The 19941-nt window shown below is 43.7% G+C and overlaps 1 protein-coding gene across 4 annotated transcripts in view; it reads left to right on the forward strand.

The window, feature by feature from the left end:
• Window positions 1-15507, forward strand: part of APOO (apolipoprotein O) — a 79304-nt gene extending 63797 nt beyond the window's left edge. For 3 of the 4 annotated variants that reach the window (XM_062183498.1, XM_062183500.1, XM_062183499.1), the window contains exons 8-9: window positions 11738-11803; window positions 15271-15507. In XM_062183498.1, coding sequence (XP_062039482.1) covers window positions 11738-11773 — 36 coding nt within the window. In that variant the 3' untranslated portion in view covers window positions 11774-11803; window positions 15271-15507. The remainder of the gene's footprint in view (window positions 1-11737; window positions 11804-15270) is intronic. The other variant, XM_062183501.1, reaches the window with a different exon arrangement.
• The last annotated feature ends 4434 nt before the right edge of the window (window positions 15508-19941 follow it).

Genomic DNA, 19941 nt, shown 5'->3' on the forward strand with positions numbered 1-19941 from the left:
TCGGAAGTGGAGCAGCCAGGACTAGAACCAGCACCCATATGGGATGCCAGTGCTTCAGGCCAGGGTGGTAACCCACTGCACCACAGGAATTATTTGATCTTGAATTACCATTTTTTTTATCACTTCCCCTTCCTGCCTTGTTGGGGTTTGTAGATTTCAGGATTTTGTTTTTAATGAGAGTGAAGATTTGAGCTACTTGGAACAGAAATCTTTTTTAGGGCTCTAGAGCTGAGTATCTTTTCTTAAAGACTATAAAATAATATATAATCTAATAAAGGAGATAAGGAAAGCACACAACCAAAATATAAGGCAAAACTACTAAAGGCCAGAAGATAGTAACAAGAAAAAATGTAAGATTTTTGGATGAGGAAAGTCTGTCTCTTTGAAAGGAATTGGGGGATACTTTATGAAGGAGATTTTCGTTTCTTAGCTTATTTAGAGGATCGTTTTCTTTCTTTCTTTCCTTTTACTTTATTTATTTTAGAGTTTGAGTTACCGACAGTGAGAAGGAGAAACAGAGAGAAAGGTCTTCTGTCCGCTGGTTCACTCCCCAGATGGCCGCTATGGCCAGAGCTGCGCCGATCCGAAGCCAGGAGCCAGGAGCTTCCTCCGGTCTCCCACATGGGTGCAGGGGCCCAAGGACTTGGGCCATCTTCTATTGCTTTCCCAGACCATAGCAGAGAGCTGGATCGGAAGAGGAACAGCTGGGACTAGAACCGGCACCCGTATGGAATGCCAGCGCTTCAGGCCAGGGCATTAACCCTCTGCGCCATAGCGCCGGCCCCTAGAGGATGGTTTTCAAAGCAGGCTTTTTTTTTTTTTTTTTTTTTTTTTTGGCCAGGCAAAGTTAGACAGTGGTAGAGACAGAGAGAGAGTTATAAAAAGTGAGAGAGAAACAGAGAGAAAGGTCTCCCTTCCATTGGTTCACTCCCCTAATGGCCGCTACTGCTGGTGTGCTGTGCTGATCTGAAGCCAGGAACCGGGTACTTCCTCCCGGTCTCCCATGCAGGTGCAGGGACCCAAGCACTTGGGCCATCCTCCACTGCCCTCCCAGGCCACAGCAGAGAGCTGGACTGTAAGAGGAGCAACCGGGACTAGTACCCAGCACCCCAACCGGGACTAGAACCCGGAGTGCCGGCGCCGCAGGCGGAGGATTAGCCAAATGAGCCACGGCACCGGCCAAAGCAGGCTTTAATTACCAGTCTCAATTAGGCATCATCTAATTCCTAGGTGTTTGTACTCTAATAATGTAACAGATGTCCTTGTTGTTGGTTATACACAAAGAAATGTGTGGATATGTTTAGAGCAGGGTCCTGGGGGTGGACATGCAGCACAGTGATTAAAATGCTGCTTTAGATGCCTCATCCCATCTCAGAGTGCCTGGATTCAAGTCCCAGCTCCACTTCCCATTCCAGCTTCCTGCTAATACACCTCCTGGGAGGCAGCAGGTGGTGGCTCACATATTTGGGTCTCTGCCACCTGTGTGAGAGACCTAGATTGCATGTCAGGCTCTTGGCTTTGGCCTAGCTGAGTCCTGGCTGTTGCAGGCATTTGGGGTTTGAACCAGTCGATGGGAGCTCCCATTTTCTGTGTGTGTGTGTGTGTGTGTCTGTTTGTGTCTCTGTCTCTCTGCCTTTCAAATAAAATGAAAATGAATTTTTAAGAAAACCCAAACTTGGCCAGCGCCGCGGCTCACTTGGCTAATCCTCCGCCTGCGGCGCCGGCACCCTGGACTCTATTCCTGGTTGGGGCGCCAGATTCTGTCCCGGTTGCTCCTTTTCCAGTCCCACTCTCTGCTGTGGCCCGGGAGTGCAGTGGAGGATGGCCCAGTAGAGGATGAGCCCTACACCTGCATGGGAAACCAGGAGGAAGCACCTGGCTCCTGGCTTTAAATCGGCTCAGCGCGCCAGCCATGGCAGCCATATAGGGGGTGAACCAATGGAAGGAAGACCTTTCTCTCTCCCTCCCTCCCTCCCTCTCTCTCTCTCTCTCTCTCTCTAACTCTGCCTGTCAAAAAAAAAAAAATACCTGAACTTACTCTTTAAAAAAAAAAAAAGTAGGGCCCTGACATTTTTAAAAGGTGTGAATGATGACTCAATTCTTAATTGTGTTATTTCCTATGAGGCTGTAGTCGTCTGAATTACCCAGACAGGTCTGTGGCGTTTTGCTGTCCTGCCATATGCCTTCTCCTTTTTAGAACTTGATTATAAATGTTTGTACTGAGTTTTCTACCAGTAAAGTTTGGATGAGGTCGTCTTTCAGCCTGTCATCATGATTACTCAAGAAGAATTTATCTGCTTCAGCTAAAATGAACTCTGTCAGAACTGTGAAGCAAAGATAGGTGTGTCTAGAAATAGTGTCATCATCATGTGGTCTAGGGCTTAGTTTTTTTTTTTTTTAAGATTTATTTATTTTATTTGAAAGTCAGAGTTACACAGAGTGAGGAGAGGCAGGGGGGGAGGGAGATAAAGAGAGAGAGGTCTTCCATCCAATGGTTCATGCCCCACTTGGCCACAAAGGCCAGAGCTGTGCTGATCCAAAGCCAGGAGCCAGGAGCTTTTTCCGGGTCTCCCACATGGGTGCAGGGGCCCAAGGACTTGGGCCATCTTCTACTGCTTTCCCAGCCCATAGCAGAGAGCTGGATCAGAAGTGGAGCAACAGGGACTCGAACAGGGGCCCATATGGGATGCTGGCAATGCGGGCAATGGTTTTACTGACTAAGCTACAGTGACAGCCCCCTAGGGCTTAGTTTTTTGATAAAAGAATATATAGGGGAAGGCATTTAGTACAGCAGTTAAGGCCCTAGTGGGACGCCCACATCCCTCATTGAAGTGCCTGCTTTCAAGTCCCAGTTCCATTTCCTTCTGGGAGCAAATGGTGCTCAATTACTTGGGTCCCTGTCATCCACATGAGACCTACATTGAGATTGGGGTACTTAGTGTTCTCCTGGCCTAACCCTGGATATCATGGGTATTGGGGAGTGAACCAGCAGATGAAAGTGTTCTCCCTCCCTCCCTCCCTCCCTCCCTCTGTGTGTGTGTGTTTGTGTGTCTGTCTCTCTGTCTCTGTCTCTCTCTGTCTCTCTCTATATCTATATCTATATCTATATCTATATCTATATCTATATGCCTGTATCTGTCTTTCTGCCTTTCAAGTAAAATGAAGGTAATTTTTAAAAAAAGAATATATAGCATGCATATACAGTTTACAATCCAGCAATATAATGGCTGCACACATATCAACCATCTACCTTTAAAACAGGAAGTTAGCAGTGCCTTCCCCATCCTTCGTTGGCCTGTCCATTCCCAAGGGATCCACTATCTGGAATTGCATGTTTTTCTTTCCCTTGCTTTTCTTGGTCTAATTATATATTCATTCTAAAACACTATAGTTGGATTTATCTGGTTTTTTTCCTTTATAATATAAATGATTACACCAAATGTGAATATAAATAGAGAGCTTATCTAGACAGAATCTTGGATATGTGTTATTTTTCAACCAGACTTGTTCCCTTAATATTACATTTGTGGGCCATGGATGGCAGTTTATTCATTTTCACTGCTGTGGACTACTTCTTTGTGGAAGCTTCCCATGTTGACAGCTAGTTGGGTAGTTGTTTCAGGATATTGCTATTACACACATAGCTGTGAGCATTTTGATACTGCTTCATGATTGTGAGAGTTTTCTAACCATGGATCCTGGTTCATAGAGTCTGTACATCTTCAGCTTTACCAGATGATGCCAAATTATTGCTTTCTATTTTTTCCAGTCTGCTGTCTTTAAATCATTTTTCATTGCTAAGGGTGTGTTTGTATAGCTTTACTTTATTCCATAATTTTAATTTTAAAAAATTTCAAAAGGACAGACCTGTTGTTCCATTTGTTATATGTACACTTACTTTCTTGAACTATTTGAGAATTAATGGATTTTAAAATGCTAATCAGTGAGTTTAAATGAAAGGTATATTAATTTTACCATGCATATTATAAAAACTATGTAGATTTCAAAATTTTTTGCACCAAAATGAACCTTTTAGAATATTTATTTGAAAAACAGAGATCAAGGAATGGGGCCAGAGAGACAGATAGACACATGTACATAGAGATCTTTATGCACTGGGTCACTCCCCAAATCCTGCGACAGCCAGGGCTGGGCCAGACCAAAGCCAGAGTAACTGCTGTCCTGACTTTTATTGTAGTAACCTTGTTTTTCTTTATAGCTTTATTACCTAAGTATTCATTCCTGTGGCTTTGGTCTTGCCCATTATTTTGACTTCTATGCCTTTTAACTCTTTGTTATCTCTTAAGAGTCTCTTAGTCTATAGATTCCCCTACTATCCTTTTTATTCCCTTATAATATGTTAAAAGAACCTGGCATATTTGGTCTATAGAGTTTGTAACAGTTTAGGTTTTGCTGATCGCACACTTATGGTGCAGTTTCACATGTTTAGCAGCTGGATCCAGAGGCCGTTTAGCCCAATTCACATTGCATCTTTTGGTCAAGTCTGTAGATCTGTGTAGGCACCTGTCTGGTGTTTGCTTTGCTTTCTTGGTGTTAACAGCTGTTGATGCTCAATGCTATGTCTGTTGAATCATAGGGCTTGGAAAATGCTGATACTCTTCTGTTATCTCACCTTCATTTATTAGCTGGACTACTTTGCTAAGGAACCCCTTCCCTTCATCTCTTACTTATAGTTTATACAGAAAAGAACAGGAGAAATGCTGGATTCTTTTTGAAGATTTATTTATTTGAAAGAATTATAGGGCCGGCGCCGCAGCTCACTAGGCTAATCCTCCACCTGCAGCACCAGCACCCCGGGTTCTAGTCCCAGTTGGGGTGCTGGGTACTAGTCCCGGTTGCTCCTCTTACAGTCCAGCTCTCTGCTGTGGCCCGGGAGTGCAGTGGAGGATGGCCCAAGTGCTTGGGCCCTGCACCCGCATTGGGAGACCAGGAGAAGCACCTGGCTTCTGGCTTCGGATCAGCACAGCGCGCCGGCCGTAGTGGCCATTAGGGGAGTGAACCAGTGGAAGGAAAACCTTTCTCTCTGTCTCTCTCTCTCTATGTCTAACTCTGCCTGTCCAAAAAAAAAAATTATATATATATATAGAGAGAAACAGAGAGAGGGAGAGAGAGAAACAGAGACAGACAAGACTGAGACAGACTGACAGACACACAGAGAGACAGAGATCTTCCATCCGCTGGTTCGTTCGCCAGATGGCTGCAACAGCCAGGGCTACACCAGGTCGAAGCCAGGAGCCAGGAACTTCATCCAGGTCTCCCATGTAGGTGGCAAGGGCCCAGGTAGTTTGGCCATTTTCCACTGTTTTCCCAGGTGCGTTAGCAGGGAGCTGGATTGCAAGTGGAGTAGCTGGGACTCCAGCTGGTGCACACATAGGATGCTGGTGCTGCAAGCCGTGGCTTGACCCTCTGCGCCACAACGCTGGCCCCCTCTTACCCTTTTTAAAGTTCCGATTGTCTCATTTTTCTAGTCATTGCCTCTGAGTTATTTTGATGTGCCTCAAGCAGTCTGAGGTGGTTTTCTTACTAACTGATGTGTCAGCATGTTCCCAGAATTTCTTATCATCGTGATTTAAATTTGCATTTCCCTCCTTCCTAATGTGGTTGAGCATCTTTTCACACGTTTGTTGGTTTCTTCTTGAAATACCTGTTCATGTCTTTTGACCATTTTCTTCATGGGTCATTTATTCCATGTTGACTTCTAGGGGTTCTTTTTTTTTCCCCCTAGATAATAGTATTTTCGTCCCAAGCTTGTGGATGTTGTCTCCCAAGTAGGGGTTATCTTTTCAGTTTCTGTGTCTGCCGAAGATCAGAAGTTCTTCTTGTAGTTGATTGATCGGTCTGTTCCCATTAGGGCTTTTACTCTTTGAGCTTAGTTGCTGATCCAAGACCCTTTCAGAATAGTGGCAGCCCCAGCTCTGTGTATCGGAGGTGGGGGTCATTTGCAAGTGTCAGTCTTCAGGGCCACGGAGGGCTCTTGGAATTATCTTGCGATTGATTGATTAAACACAGTAGTATGTCTCAGTAAATGTCATATTTTAGTTTTTCACTAGTTTTAGAAAACTCAACAAGTTACCATCCAAGATTGTAGAATGACTGTTAAAGGCCAACAATGAGTTATTTAAAGGGCAGGAAAATACGTAAGGTAACATAAGCTGGTTCTCCACATGCAAACTGAGCAGAGCTTCTAAAACTGAGTTGTTCATAGCTTTATTCAGGCCCTTGCTGGCTCAGCAGGAAAATGAAAGGGAAGCAGCAGCCACCGCCCTGAATAAACATGCCCTGCTTTCTCGTCCTCCACTCAAAATTCCTCAGCTCTCTAAACACCAGGAGTATTTGGCTGACAGTAAGTTAGGTGATTTTTAAAATGTCTTTTAAAGAAACGAATCACAGGACGAAAATTTTGCAAAATTCTACTTATATGAGGTAGCTAAAATAGATTGATAGAAGCAGAGAGTAAGGAAATTACCAGGGGCCCAGGGTTGGGAGAAATGGGGAGTTCCTAATCAACAGGTATAAAGTTTCAGTTATACAAGATGAATAAGTTCTAGAGACCTGTTGTACAGCCTTGAACCTATAGATAGTAATACTGTATTACACACTTAAAAATCTGTGAAGAACGGGCAGGCATTTAGCCTAGCAGTTAAGATACCTGCATCCCATTGATATGCCTACATTCAGTTCCCAGCTCTGGCTCCTAACTCTAGTTTCCTGCTAATGCAGACCCTGAGAGGCATCAAGTGATGGCTCAAATGGTAGGGTCTTTACCACTTTTGTTGGAGATTTGGATTGAATTCCCACTCCAGCTTCAGCCTGACCCATCCATGACTATTGCAAGCATTTAGGGAGTGATTCAGCAGATGGGAACTCTCTTAACACACTCTCTCTCTCTTTCTCTCTCTCTCTCTCTCCCTCTCTCCTTTCCCATCTCAGATAAATAAATTTTAAAAATCTGTTAGGAACATCAATTTCATGTTAAGTTTCCTTACCATTATAAACAATTGTAGGGTTGACACTGTGGCATAGTGGATAAAGCCGCCTCCTGCAGTGCCAGCATCACATATGGGTGCTGGTTCGAGTCCCAGCTGCTCCACTTCCAATCCAGCTCTCTGCTATGGCCTGAGAAAGCAGTGGAAGATGGCTCAAGCCGTTGGACCCTTGCACTGCATGGGAGACCTGGAGGAAGCTCCTGGCTCCTGGCTCTGGACTTCAGATTGGTGTAGCTCTGGCCATTGCAACCATCTGGGAACTGAACCTGTGGATGGAGGACCTCTCTCTCTCTCTCTCTCTCTCTGCCTTTCAGATAAATAAATAAACCTCTTTATAAAAAAGAATTATATGGGGCAGTTTAGTGGGTTTTCCATAAAAGTAAAGTTATTCTGAATTTATGCCCTTTTTATTACTTTGCTGTCTAAAATTCTAAGAAATCCAGGTAACTAAGCAGTGATTTTCCTTTTTAAGACATCATTACTTAGCAAAATGAAAAGTTAGAAATCCTGGAGCTAAGGTGGTCATTTCCTCTTTAAAAAGGCGTACATTGGAGCAAGTGTTGTGGTGCAGCAGATTAAGCTGTCTCCTGTGACCCCGGCATCCCAGATCAGAGCATCAGTTTCAGTTCCAGCTGCTCTGCTTCTGATCCAGCTCGATACTGATGCACCTGGGAAGCAGCAGAAGTACCCCTGCCACCCACATGGCAGACCTAGATGAAGTTCCAGGCTCCTGGCTTCAGTCTCAACCAGCTCTGGCCATTGTGACCATTTGGGTAGTGAACCAGTGGATGGAAGATCTCTTCTCTCTTTCTCTCCTCTGTGTCATCTGCCTCTCCAATAAATAAATAGATCTTTAAAGAAAAAAGAAAGGCATATACTTTGAGCATCAGACAAGATCAATTGGGGGGCAGGCATTTGGCCTACCAGTTAAGCCACCAGTTAGGATGCCCACATCCCATATTGGAATGCCTAGGTTCGAGTCCTGATTCTAGATTCCTGCTAATGTACATCGTGGGAAGCAGCAGGTAATACCTCAAGTAGTCGGGTCCCTGCAAACTACATGGGAGACCTGGATGGAGTTCCAGGCTCCCAACTGGGCCCTGGGCCCAACCCTAGCTGTTGGGAGCATTTGGGGTGTGAACCAGCAGAAGGGACGTCTTTCTCTGTGTCTCCCTGCCTTTCAGGTACATGAATTTTAATAAATTAGTTGCATATTTTAAAAGCAGAAAGAAAAGATTGGCTAGTAGGATGCAGGATGCAAGATGCAGGATGGCCTGGTGACTAAGAGAGTGTACCTGAGGAAGCACCAGCCCTACATGCCGCAGGCTCCTGCCCCACCTCCCACTCTCACTCACCTGGAAACCTTAGCATGGTACTTCCTGGGGCTGTTTGGAGGATTAGGTAAGTTATCCACATGAGGCATACATACAGTGGAGGGACTCTTAACACGAAAGCCATCATTCACCACTCATATGACACTGCCTAAGAAGATAATGTCTACTGATAGAAAATGAACCAGAGGTTGGAAGCCCTCTCTGTGTCTCTGCCTCTTTCTGTCTATAACTCTCAAATAAATAAATAAATCTTACGAAAACGGACTCATAGGGCTTATGCCCCTTAGGAATTCTACCATTGTTTTAGTTTCCTATTGCTAGTAAAACAAATGACTGCAAATTTACAGACTGAAAGTAATACAAATTTATTATCTTAGCTCTGTTAGGTCGAAGTCCAATTCTGGTGTCAGCAAGGTTGCATTTCTTTCTGGAGGCCTCGGGGAGAATTTCCTGCTCTTTAGCTGGCTGACAGCACAGTTCCTGCTTGTAGAGGCTGCAGGCCCCTTTCCTCTGTGTTCCAAGCCAGCAGCAGCAGGTGGGGTCCTTTTTAAGACCCCTTTCTCAGACACCTTCTTCTGTCTCCCTGTTAGACCACACAAACTCCCGTGATTTGACTGGGCCCACCCAGATATTCCGAGATAATCTTCCCAACCTTAATTCTGGTGCAGTTTTAATTTCCCTTTGCCATGTAAAGTAACCTAGTTACAGGTTCTGGGATTAAATGCAGGCATCCTGGGTGGGGGTGGGGGTGGGGGTGGGGGTGGGGGACAGTAGTATGCCTATCACATGCAGTGAACTGGACTTGTATTGGGGTCTTTAACAGGTCATTTTTCCTTACCTCTTACTTCTTCACTGTAATAACTAAGTGACCTACCTACCATATAGGAAAGGTCATGTTTATTGAGCAATTGCTGTGAACTTGGCCCTGGGCACGAAGCTCTTGGCTCATGAAGACTCTGTGAGCCAGATTGACATGATGCCCATTTTACAAGTGAGGAAACTGCATTTTGGAGCAGGTCAGTAATTGATGAAAACAGTTCAGTGGGAAAGGCCTCTCGCATTCCAGCAGTCTCCTATACTTCAGAGGTCTGGCTGGCGGTCCCTCATGTGGCAGCGCATACTAATTAGAAAGCAACATGTGGATTAAAGGAAAAGGTTTCATTTTTGCCAACAGAAATTGTCATTCTTGTCAGTGGATGTGGTGAGGAAATAAATTTAAAAACTGAAAGCAGATGTATATAAAAGTAGATTGTAAGGAGAATGACTGATTTATAACACGTTCTAAGAGAGACCATTTCTGCCTGAAAATGCAAAAAACAAATTGATTTCTGGCTTGTGCTAAGCACAGCCTGCCTTTGGAAATCAGAATGTTGTTCTTTCTGAGATCATGGCACTGTCTGCCAAGAGCAATCTGATTTGTAACGGGGTGGACGGGCTCGGTATTTTCTTAGTGAGATATTTGACTATCATGTTTTGTTAGACTACAAGTGATATGTAAGCAAACAAGAATATTTCCTAGCAATAGTGTTGTTTCCCTCCATCAGAAGAATGTGTGGCTTCATTTTCTTACTGTCTGAAAGATTTAAACAAGCTTATGAATGTAGCATCTACTATTTTGAGATTGAGACACAGGCTAGTACAGATAGTACATAGAATGTATAAGGAAATCATTAGAAGTACTTGGGAAGCATACTGTTAAGTCAGACCCAGAGTAAACTTAACTAGCTGGAATATTGTGTTGTTTGGACACCGGACCCACTTGTTGGACATGGTTCTCTCACTTGCTCTCCTAAGCCTCATTTTCTCTCTTCTTGTTCTTCATTAATCACACATGCATACTTCTTTATTTTAAAGATTTTATTTATTTATTTGAGAAGTAGAGTTATAAACAGTGAGAGAGACACACAGAGAGAAAGGTCTTCTATTCACTGGTTCACTCCCCAAACAGCCGCAGTAGCCAGAGCTGAGCTGATCTGAAACCAGGGGTTTCTTTCGGGTCTCTCATGTGAGTGCAGGGGCCCAAGGACTTGGGCCATCCTCCACTGCTTTCCCAGTCCATAGCAGAGAGCTGGATCGGAAGTGGAGCAGCCGGGACTTGCTAAGAGGTCTGTGAGGCTGTGTGTGTGTGTGTGTCCCTGTGTCCCTGTTCCCATGTGGGCATGCATGAGAGTGGGGGTGAGGAGTGGCTCTGGAGGAGAAAGGTGTAGATGCCAAGTCTTGCAGTGCTCTGTTCAATGCCAAGTAGACCTGAGTATTGTGTGGTAACCCACCAAGCAAGGCATATGGACTTTTCCCCCAGAACTCCGTCACCAAGTGGAACTCCATACCAAGCAGATAGACCGACCATGTCATTCATCATCTGAGCCGGAATACTCAGAAGAGTGAGAGGGGACACTTGTGCTGGGCCAGGGGTGTAAAGCAGTACCTACAGACCAGTTCTCAGCCACTCTGGGAATTCTCAGTTACCTAGAAACCTGCTGTGAAATGTCAGGGTCAGTCATGTATTCCTGCTCTCTCATCCCCTCCCCACATCGCCCATGAGCACCTGTGAGTAACTCAAGAGGGTCACTGGGGGAGCCTTGCCAAGTCAAGATCGTAGGATCCTAGCCCCTTGCACGCCCAGCTGCAGCCCAGTGTTTCTCAAACTGCCACCTCCTGAGAGTGTGGGTCTTTGATATTACGCAGGCCTTGTTCAACGTGTTTTCAGAATTGGAGACTTCAAAACATGTGGGAAAGAAAGGAAGGCCTTAAGCAGTTAGTGCCAGACTTTCCCCATACCATTTCTTAGGGATGACAGGACCTCATTACAGGTTCCCGTAGGGCAGCCAGGCAGGAGGGTGTGGTCCCCTGCTAACCTCTCTGCGCAGACAGGTCTGGTGAATTGGCCTCTGTGGTGGAGGCTGCGTGGTCCCGGCTGGCGACCTGCAGGAAGCCTTCCCATGGGTGTCAAGCCTTCAGCCACGACAACAGCATCAAGCAGTGAATCATCCTCATTCCGCAAACAAGGAGTCTTTCACTATTGCTTTGGCTTTTTTTTTTTTTTTTTGTAATAGAACTAAGTGTTCGGCCGAATCTCCGTAATGAGGATTAATGGAGCTTTCTTTCCTGCTTCCCGTGCCTACTGTTCACTCTCAGCAGCAGGGCCCTGAAGGAGCCCTAGTAATTCTTTCAGTTTACCAAATCTGGGTCACTTTGTATTACAATGATCCTCAGTGATTGGGACTGCAGGGCCCGGCGAGAACATGAGATCTCGCTGTCTTCCTCAGTTATTCTTCGACCCCTCCCCCAGATAATCTTAACATCTGAAGTTGTGTTCAGCCAGGTACTAAAGGCACTTTGAGCAGTTGCACCGTTTCTTTTCAAGCTGCCTTAAAGCTCTTACTTTTGTTTTACAAGCCAGGAAATGTGAAGAATTCACCTGGAAATAAGTAGAAAACTCCATGCTCTGCTCATTTTAATGAGGTAAGGAACAAGAAAACTCCATGGTTATCATCAGCATTGTTAGTGTTGGCAGAAATGATTTGTCTTTAATTAATGATGACATTTTCACCTTGATATGGAAATGCAAGGCTTGTATTTTATTTCATCTTTAAATGACTTAAGTGCCGTAAGCAGCGCCTTAGCCCGCTGTGCCATACCACCAACCCTAGTCAGTGAGATTTCTTAGGATCTTATACTCAATTCACCATTTATTTTTTTTTTTTAAAGATTTATTTATTTATTTATTTGAAAGAGTTACACAGAGAGAAGGAGAGGCAGAGAGAGAGATCTTCCATCTGCTGGTTCACTCGCCAGTTGGCTGCAACAACTGGAGCTGCACCAATCCAAAGCCAGGAGCCAGGAGCTTCCTCTGGGTCTTCCACGTGGGTGCAGGGGCCCAAGGACTTGGGCCATCTTCTACTGCTTTCCCAGGCCATAGCAGAGAGCTGGATCAGAAGTGGAGCACCTGGGTCTCAAACCGGTGCCCATATGGGATGTCAGCACTGTGCTACAGCACCGGCCCCACCATTTATTTTTATTTGTTGAATATTTACTTATTGAGTACCTGCTAAGTACAAATGCACTAGTTACATTAATATTATTTTGTGTATATTTGGAAAATTGTATAATAGCACTTTGGATTTCCTGGCAATTAGATTATATTGAATATAGTTAACATTCAGCTACAGGAAAATGGTTTAATGGTGGGATATCTATAAGGAAGACTGTTTCTCAGCTTCAGTAATACTTAGTTGAATGGCAGGATGTGCACGATTATTATTAAATGGAAAAAAAAGGTAGTATGACATGTTTTTAGAGAGGACAAAGATCAGGAGATACAACAGAAAATTTCATTGTGGATCTCTTAATAGTGCGATGCTTTTATATTCTTTTCTTCTTTATTACTTTATATCTCTTTAAAATTTTCTGCAATTATGAATTTTACAATCAGAAAATTGTTTGTAAAGATTTGTTTATTTATTTGAAAGGCAGAATTACAGAGAGGCAGAGGCAGAGAGAGAGAGAGAAAGTCTTCCATCTGCTGGTTCACTCCCCAAATGGCCTCAATGGCTGGAGCTGGGCCGATCTGAAACCAGGAACCAGAAACTTCCCCCGGGTCTTCTACGTTGGTACAGGGACCCAAGAACTTGGGCCATCTTCTACTGCTTTCACAGGCCATAGCAGAGAACTGGATCAGAAATAGAGCAGCCGGAACTGGAACCAGCACCCATATGGGATGCTGGCACTGCAGGCTGTGGCTTTACCTGCTACGCCACAGCACTGGCCCCAGAAAAAAGAACTTTTAAGTCTGTTATATTTATTGTAAATCCTGGGTTCTCTTAAAAATTCATGAAAATCTGGGTTTGGGTTTTTTCCGTATGTTTAGAGTCAGCTCAACTTAGGATTTGAGAGAGGTCACCTGACCCAACCCATAGCCTCAAGCAGAATCCCCTGTAGTCCTGCCTGTCTTCCCTTTTTCTCCACCAGTGGGAAACTCACCCCACAGGAGCAACTGTCTTTGGACAGTTTGATTTTTAGGAACCTGTTTCTTACACTAAGCAAAAATATGTTTCCTTCTGACTCCTACACAGTGGTCCCCAGGATCAACACAGAAAACAAAGCCAGTTCCTCTTTCACATCATAGCCCTTCATATAGTAACCTAAGGTCAGTAGTTCTGAGAATGTACAGACAGCTCACTCAGGGAGCCTGTTAAAAGGCAGAGGCTGAGGCCCCACCTACCAATCAGCCTTTCTGGGGAATGGGGCCAGATGTGCATGGGGTATGCACGAGGCTTTACATTGAATATGGTCTTTTCCCTACAGGCATAGTGGGACATGGGATAAAGGAAAACTTAGGCAAATAATCATTTCAGTTTTCTAAGATATTATTGAACAGAGTTCAGCTTACTGTATACACAGCTTTGATTTCATTACTTATTTTTAAGACCTTTATTGGAGGTATAGTTTTAAATTATAAAAGTGATGCATGTTAGTTATAAAATGTTTTTTGGATAATTATTTTAAGAGCTCATCTACTCCTCTATTCCTTTCTCAGAGGTAATTTCTGTTAGCTTGGTTTATCATTCCACACATGCATGCTTTTTATTTTTTATATATTTTTTTAAATGATTATTTCTTTTCATCTACCTCAAAGAGTAACAGAAAGAGAGAGAGAGAGAGCGAGAGAGAGGGCCCTTCCAGCTGCTGGTTTACTCCACAAATGCCAGCAACAGCTGGTGCTGGGCCAGGCCAAAGTGAAGAACCAGGGAGCCCATCTGGGTCCCCTTGTGGGTGGTGGGGGCCTAGGTACTTCAAGAAGCTGGATTGGAAGTGGAGTAGCTAGGACTCAAACGTGCACTTCCATATAGGATGTGGGAGTCCTAAGTGGCAGCTTAACCAATTGTACCACAGCACCTGCCCCTGCTTTTTTTTTTTTTGACAAGTGGTATCATACTCCTCATATTGTCCTGCAAGTACATGGATTTCTCCCTAAAGGTATATAACTATAATTGTAATTTTATTATCGCATCCAAAGCAATCAATTCCTTAATGTCATCTAATGTCCAGTCAGTGTGCTTTTTTTAACTAATTACTTCATTCATGGTTTTTTTAAATTAGAATTTTTAAAAAATTATTTTTATTTGAAAGGCAGAAGGAGAAAAATAGAGACAATGATCTTTTGTGTCCTGGATTAGTCCCCATATGCCCACAATAGCCAAACTTGGGCCAAACCAAAGCCGGGAGCTTGGAACTCCATTTGAATCTCCCACATGGTGGCAGGGACCCAAATACTTGAGCCATCATCTGCTGCCACTGAGGGTGTGCATTTGTAGGAAGCTACAGTAGGAAGCAGAACCAGGACTGTAATCCAGGCACTCCAGTATGAGATGTGGGCATCCCAAGCAATGTCACCGAACGTCCACCCCTTATTAATAACTTCTTCCAGTTTGCTTATTAGAACCAGGATCCAAACACGGTCTGCCCATTGCATTTGGCGGATACATTTTTACATCTCTTTTAAACTGTAGTAGTTTCCTTTCCCTCATTTGTCCCTTGCCACTTACTTGTTGAAAATCCTAGCTTATTTGTCCTTTTGAATCTCCCCTGTTCTGGCTGTGGCTGAATGCTTCCATTTAGTGTGTTCCTGTTTATCTCCTGATTCCTTTCTCCCCTGTATTTCCCATATACTGATAGGTAGATCTGAAGGCTTAATCAAATTTAGCTTCAGTTTTTTTAGTAAGAATACTTCATAGATGGTACTGCTTTTACCTATGTTGAATGAGTTAATTAACTGCTCTGTCACTCTGCCTTTCAAATAGGTAAACATTTAAAAAATATTTTATATGGTTTTAAAGTGCAAATATTTTATACGGTTTTCAAAATGCACAATTTTAGCATCATTTTTTTTCTGGCACAGTTTACTTACATTTTGCTTTTCTCTCTTTTAGTTGTAGGTAAACAAAAAGCACCACATGGGAAATCGGTATTTCTACAGACAAATGCAGAAGAGTCAATACTGAATGTAGTAAACTGACTTTCTTCTTCAGGAAAAGCTATCCTAGGACTCTTTTATCTTGGGGATGTCACACTGCAAGCAGACTAATCCAAATCCCCTTTACCTAAAGATACTGTACGGGCCTTAGAACATCTTGTTCTCATGTTGCTATTTATGTACATAATTAAAATCTAAGTTTAAAATAAATTGTCCTGCTTTTTTTTTTTCTAAAGTGATATCATCCGTGGTGTATCTGGTGCCATGTGCATGGTGTGTGTGTGTGTGTGTGTGTGTGTGAGACAACCGTCAGCTCTTCTTGGGGCAGAAGCAGCCACAGCCTGCCAAGTGTGAGCCTCACAAGATGGGAGTCAAGGAGTGGCTTTGAGCCTCAGAGATGAGATTTCAATAACCAATGCATGGACTGAAACTTGAAAGTAATAGTTTGCCTGACACTGAGTAGAAGACATACAAAAGAAACATTAACAGTCACCCCTTATGTGGCTGGTGCCTCCCAGTTCATACAGATGTTCCAGAATGCAGCTGGGTTTGTCCTGTTCTGGCAGATAGTTGGGGATGTGGGATATGTGTGTTGGTTCTCTGTATACTTGGCTTGCATCCCCCTCCTTTGCAGCCCTGAATGTACAGTTCATGGAACGCTGTACTCTGGGTGCTGATGGGAGCAGCAGGAGCCTCTTTTGACGTGTCAGTCAGCCAGGAAGGATGGCAGGGGAACAGTATATGGAAAATAATTTAGAATTGCCCAATTTCAATTCAGTTTGGAAACTTCAAGTCTTCCTTGTGTTCTTGGATCACCAATTTCATTGCTAATAGCTGACCTTCTAGAATGAGAGCAGTGGGTAAGATAGCAGCACACAAAGGAACATATGCATACTGATGTGAAGTGCGTTTAACAGAGTCAAAATGGCAGGAACGGTGCCAGAATCATTGATGGACTGAAGCAGATTTGTCCCTAGGATGATCCCCCAGGTCACCAGAAGTCTTATTTCCTTTTATATTGAAATATTTTTGTGGTGCTCTACCAATGTCAATATATTAAAGCTGTGTGTAAACTCTGTGTCAGTATGAATGTGCTGTTATTTAGGCTTTCTCCATTTGGCTTGGCTTCCTATACCACCTCCAGGAAGTAGAGATTCCATGAGTTTCTTCTTTGAGATTTCTTGATCTAGAGAAGATTGAGAAGAATGGCTCACACTTCAGCATGCTCTGGAGATTAATAATCGATTAATAGGTATTTGTGTGTCTCCTAACTATCACTTTCCATTTTTAACCCTGTAGCCAAAATGTTGCTTTAAAACCACCTAATGTTTTCTGCATACCAAGGTACTATTCTCAACTTACTTTTTATTTTATTTTATATAATTATTTATTTATTTGAAAGTTCGAGTTGCAGAGAGAGAGCCTTAGATCTGCTGGTTCACTCCCCAGTTGGCCACAATAGTCGGGGCTGGGCCAGGCCAAAGCCAGGAGCTTCCTCCGGGTCTCCCATGTGGGTTCAGGGGCCCAAGCACTTGGGCCATCTTCTGCTGCTTTTCCGAAGCATATTAGCAGGGAGCTGGACCAGAAGTGTACCAGCCAGCACTCCAGCTGCCACCCATATGGAATGCCAGTGCTGCAGGTGGTGTCTTTACCCACTACGCCGTAGCACCAACCCCAGTTCTCTACTGGCTTGTACACTTTTTATTCTATCTCTTCTCATCATTTTTCCTTGTAATAAAATTGAGAATTTCTATCCAATTTATCTACAACTTAACATATTTTTATTTGAATGACTTTAGGGACTTTGGAGGGAACATTCTGTACCAGCTAGACTGATTTCAGCTCCTTAGAAGAGATAAATGTGGTATGATTTGTTCTGTGATAATGGATTCCTAAGAAAGATTGCTTTTTTAAAATTCAAAATTTGAAAATAATTGCTTCAGTAGAAAAAAAGGGACTGGTGGAGGCAGTAAAGAATGCCTTAATCACTTCTAGCACTCTTTGGAACAAAATCCAAACCATAGTCATATATAGAGAAACCTAGGGCCAGCGCTCTTGGGCAGTGGAGTAGAGGTGCCTGGGCAGCTGGGGCTGTGCTGGATCCTGCCAGTATCAGTGCATATGATGCAAAGCGCTTGCCCTACTAGGGTCACAGATGTTATGGGCAAAAAGAAAATTCAAAATATGGACAAAATGCCCATTCTCACACAGATAGAAAAATGTGAATTGCTTGAGGTTAAATATGAAAGCAGTGACAGTTAAAGTTAGGACGTGCAGTGAGTGTTACTAATTTTTATTAGTGTAAAATGGAATTCAGGAAAAAATTAGGAGTTATGTTGTCACTGTCTTGTCTTCACGAATGTACTTTGCAGTCATCTTTTGGGAAAGGCTTAGTATTTACACTTTTCTTTGTGACTAGCAACGTTCCTGCTTTTTTTGGGAGTCAAATGATTTACTTTGAGTATCAGCATCATAGCTTTTAAGTTTAGTGTCCAATGCAAAAACTGTTGTTGGGGGACCAGCAATATATTTGTGGAACTAAATTCTCTTTCAAGGGTTAATTTTTATGGAAGGTAAATATTTGAAATAATGGTTTTGTTCCTTACTGGTTGAAAACAACTGGTTTAAGGTTTCGGTTTTCACCCTATAAACCTCCTATCTGATGTTTTGCTACTCTTCCGTTCAAGTTTCAAGTCAGTAATTAGCCAGCACATAGTACTAAAGGTACAATTAGGTCAAACTCCAGATGTGACCAAAGTTCGGGTTTATGTTTATGAAATGATAGCCAGGGAGATTTCTAGAAGGAAGAAAAGCATTTCACAACCCCACTTTTTGTTCACTTAGTGGTGCAGAGTAAGTCAGCTGTATTTCACATTTAGGGGCCTTTAGCTTCTTAATCAAGTACAGAGCTTTGTTGCTAGTCTTTGACTTTGGAAAGCAAAAGAATAGCCAAGGAGTGGCTCTTCTCCCAGTCCACCTCCAGCTGTGAAGTTGCGTGAAAGCTCAGTGACCGTATAGTGGGGCCGTTCGCTCTCTTCTGAGGAACGCCTTGTGAGACTCACCCTTCCGTGCTGCCTTGTTAATGGGAATGTAGAGTACAGGTAGGAAAAGATGAAAAGGCCGAGACAGAGACAATACAGGATTCAAAGACTAATCGCCACACTCACAAGTAACATGCTGATGAGTCCTTCAGCTGCTGAGATGGGGCTGGACGTTTGGTCCAGCAGCTTAAGACGGTGTCTTTAGCTGGGCCATACCAAACCCTCAGTCCAGCTCTCCCATGTGGGTGGCAAAGACCAAACTACTTGAACCATCATCTACTCCCTTCCAAGATCCAAATACGCAAGAAGCTGGAATTGGGAGCAGAGCCAGGACTCAAACCCAGGCACTCTAATATAGGAGGTGGATGATTTTATTGATTGATTGATTTGAGAGGTAGAGTTACAGACAGACAGACACAGAGAGAGGTCTTCCATCCACTGGTTTACTCTCCAAATGGCTGCAATGGCCAGGGCTGGGCTGATCCAAAGCCAGAAGCTAGGAGCTTCTTCCAGGTCTGCCAACTGAGTGCCGGGGCCCAAGCACTTAGGCCATTTTCTGCTGCTTTCTCAGGCCATAGCAGAGAGCTGGATCTGAAGAGAAGTAGCCAGGACTTGAACTGGCACCCGTATGGGATGCCAGCACTGCAGGCAGAACCTTAGCCTACTACGCCACAGCGCTGGCCCCTCCAGGTGGTGTCCTAACCACTAGGTCAAATGCCTGCTGTGCACGTGGTGTCTAGGGATCTTCAGAACCAGGAGTGGCTGTGGTACTTCCAGGGCTGCTCCTGCCTCTTCCACCCCCACTTGTCTCCTGTTTGTGAGGGCGAGGAGGGGAATGTGTCTTCTTTCTACACCTCCTCTGTAGAATTGTTCTCTGCTCCTCATTTTGTTATTGCTTCTTTGTGGTCCTGCTGATCCAAAGACACTACATTGATTATTGATAGACTTCTTTGTCTGATTACTACTTACTTTTTTGGGCCACCTGTTGCTCTTGTTACTCATTTATAGGCAGGATGTGAAATTTAGGAAAAACTTGCACCCTTTTAAACTTAGCTGTGCTCATTTTGAATTCACCATTACTCATACCTTTCTGAAGAACTGCCTTTCCAGACTTAACCCTTTCTTGCTAACCTCACACATGGCTTTCTAGATTTCTTAGGGCCTCATGTATGTTCTACCCTAGTGAGTCAGAGGTCATCTCCTGTAGTAGACTATAATCTCCCTGAGGCCAGGGCAAGTTTCTGTCTTCTTACTGTTGACCGAATGCCCGGAAGCATATGTTGCAAATGTGTGCTGAGTGAATTCTTGACAGTTCAGAATTGCACGTCAATACTGCTAAGTCAGAGCCTTTGGAGGGTAGCCCTAGGTATTTGATTTGTTTGATTACCACCAACCTCAGAGTGTGCGTGCCTGTGCTCCTGACTTTGGAATCTTAAAACAGTGGAGGTTGGCCTCGGTGCTCTCTAAAGGCCTTCAAGCTTTGTGATTTCCCTTGGATTTATAAAGCACCTACTGCATGCATCATCTAGATATTCTGTTGTGGTGGACAGACAGGAGAAATGCCATTTACAATTCAGAGTTGAAGA

The sequence above is a fragment of the Lepus europaeus genome, chromosome X, assembly GCF_033115175.1.
Source record: "Lepus europaeus isolate LE1 chromosome X, mLepTim1.pri, whole genome shotgun sequence".
NCBI lineage: Eukaryota > Metazoa > Chordata > Mammalia > Lagomorpha > Leporidae > Lepus > Lepus europaeus.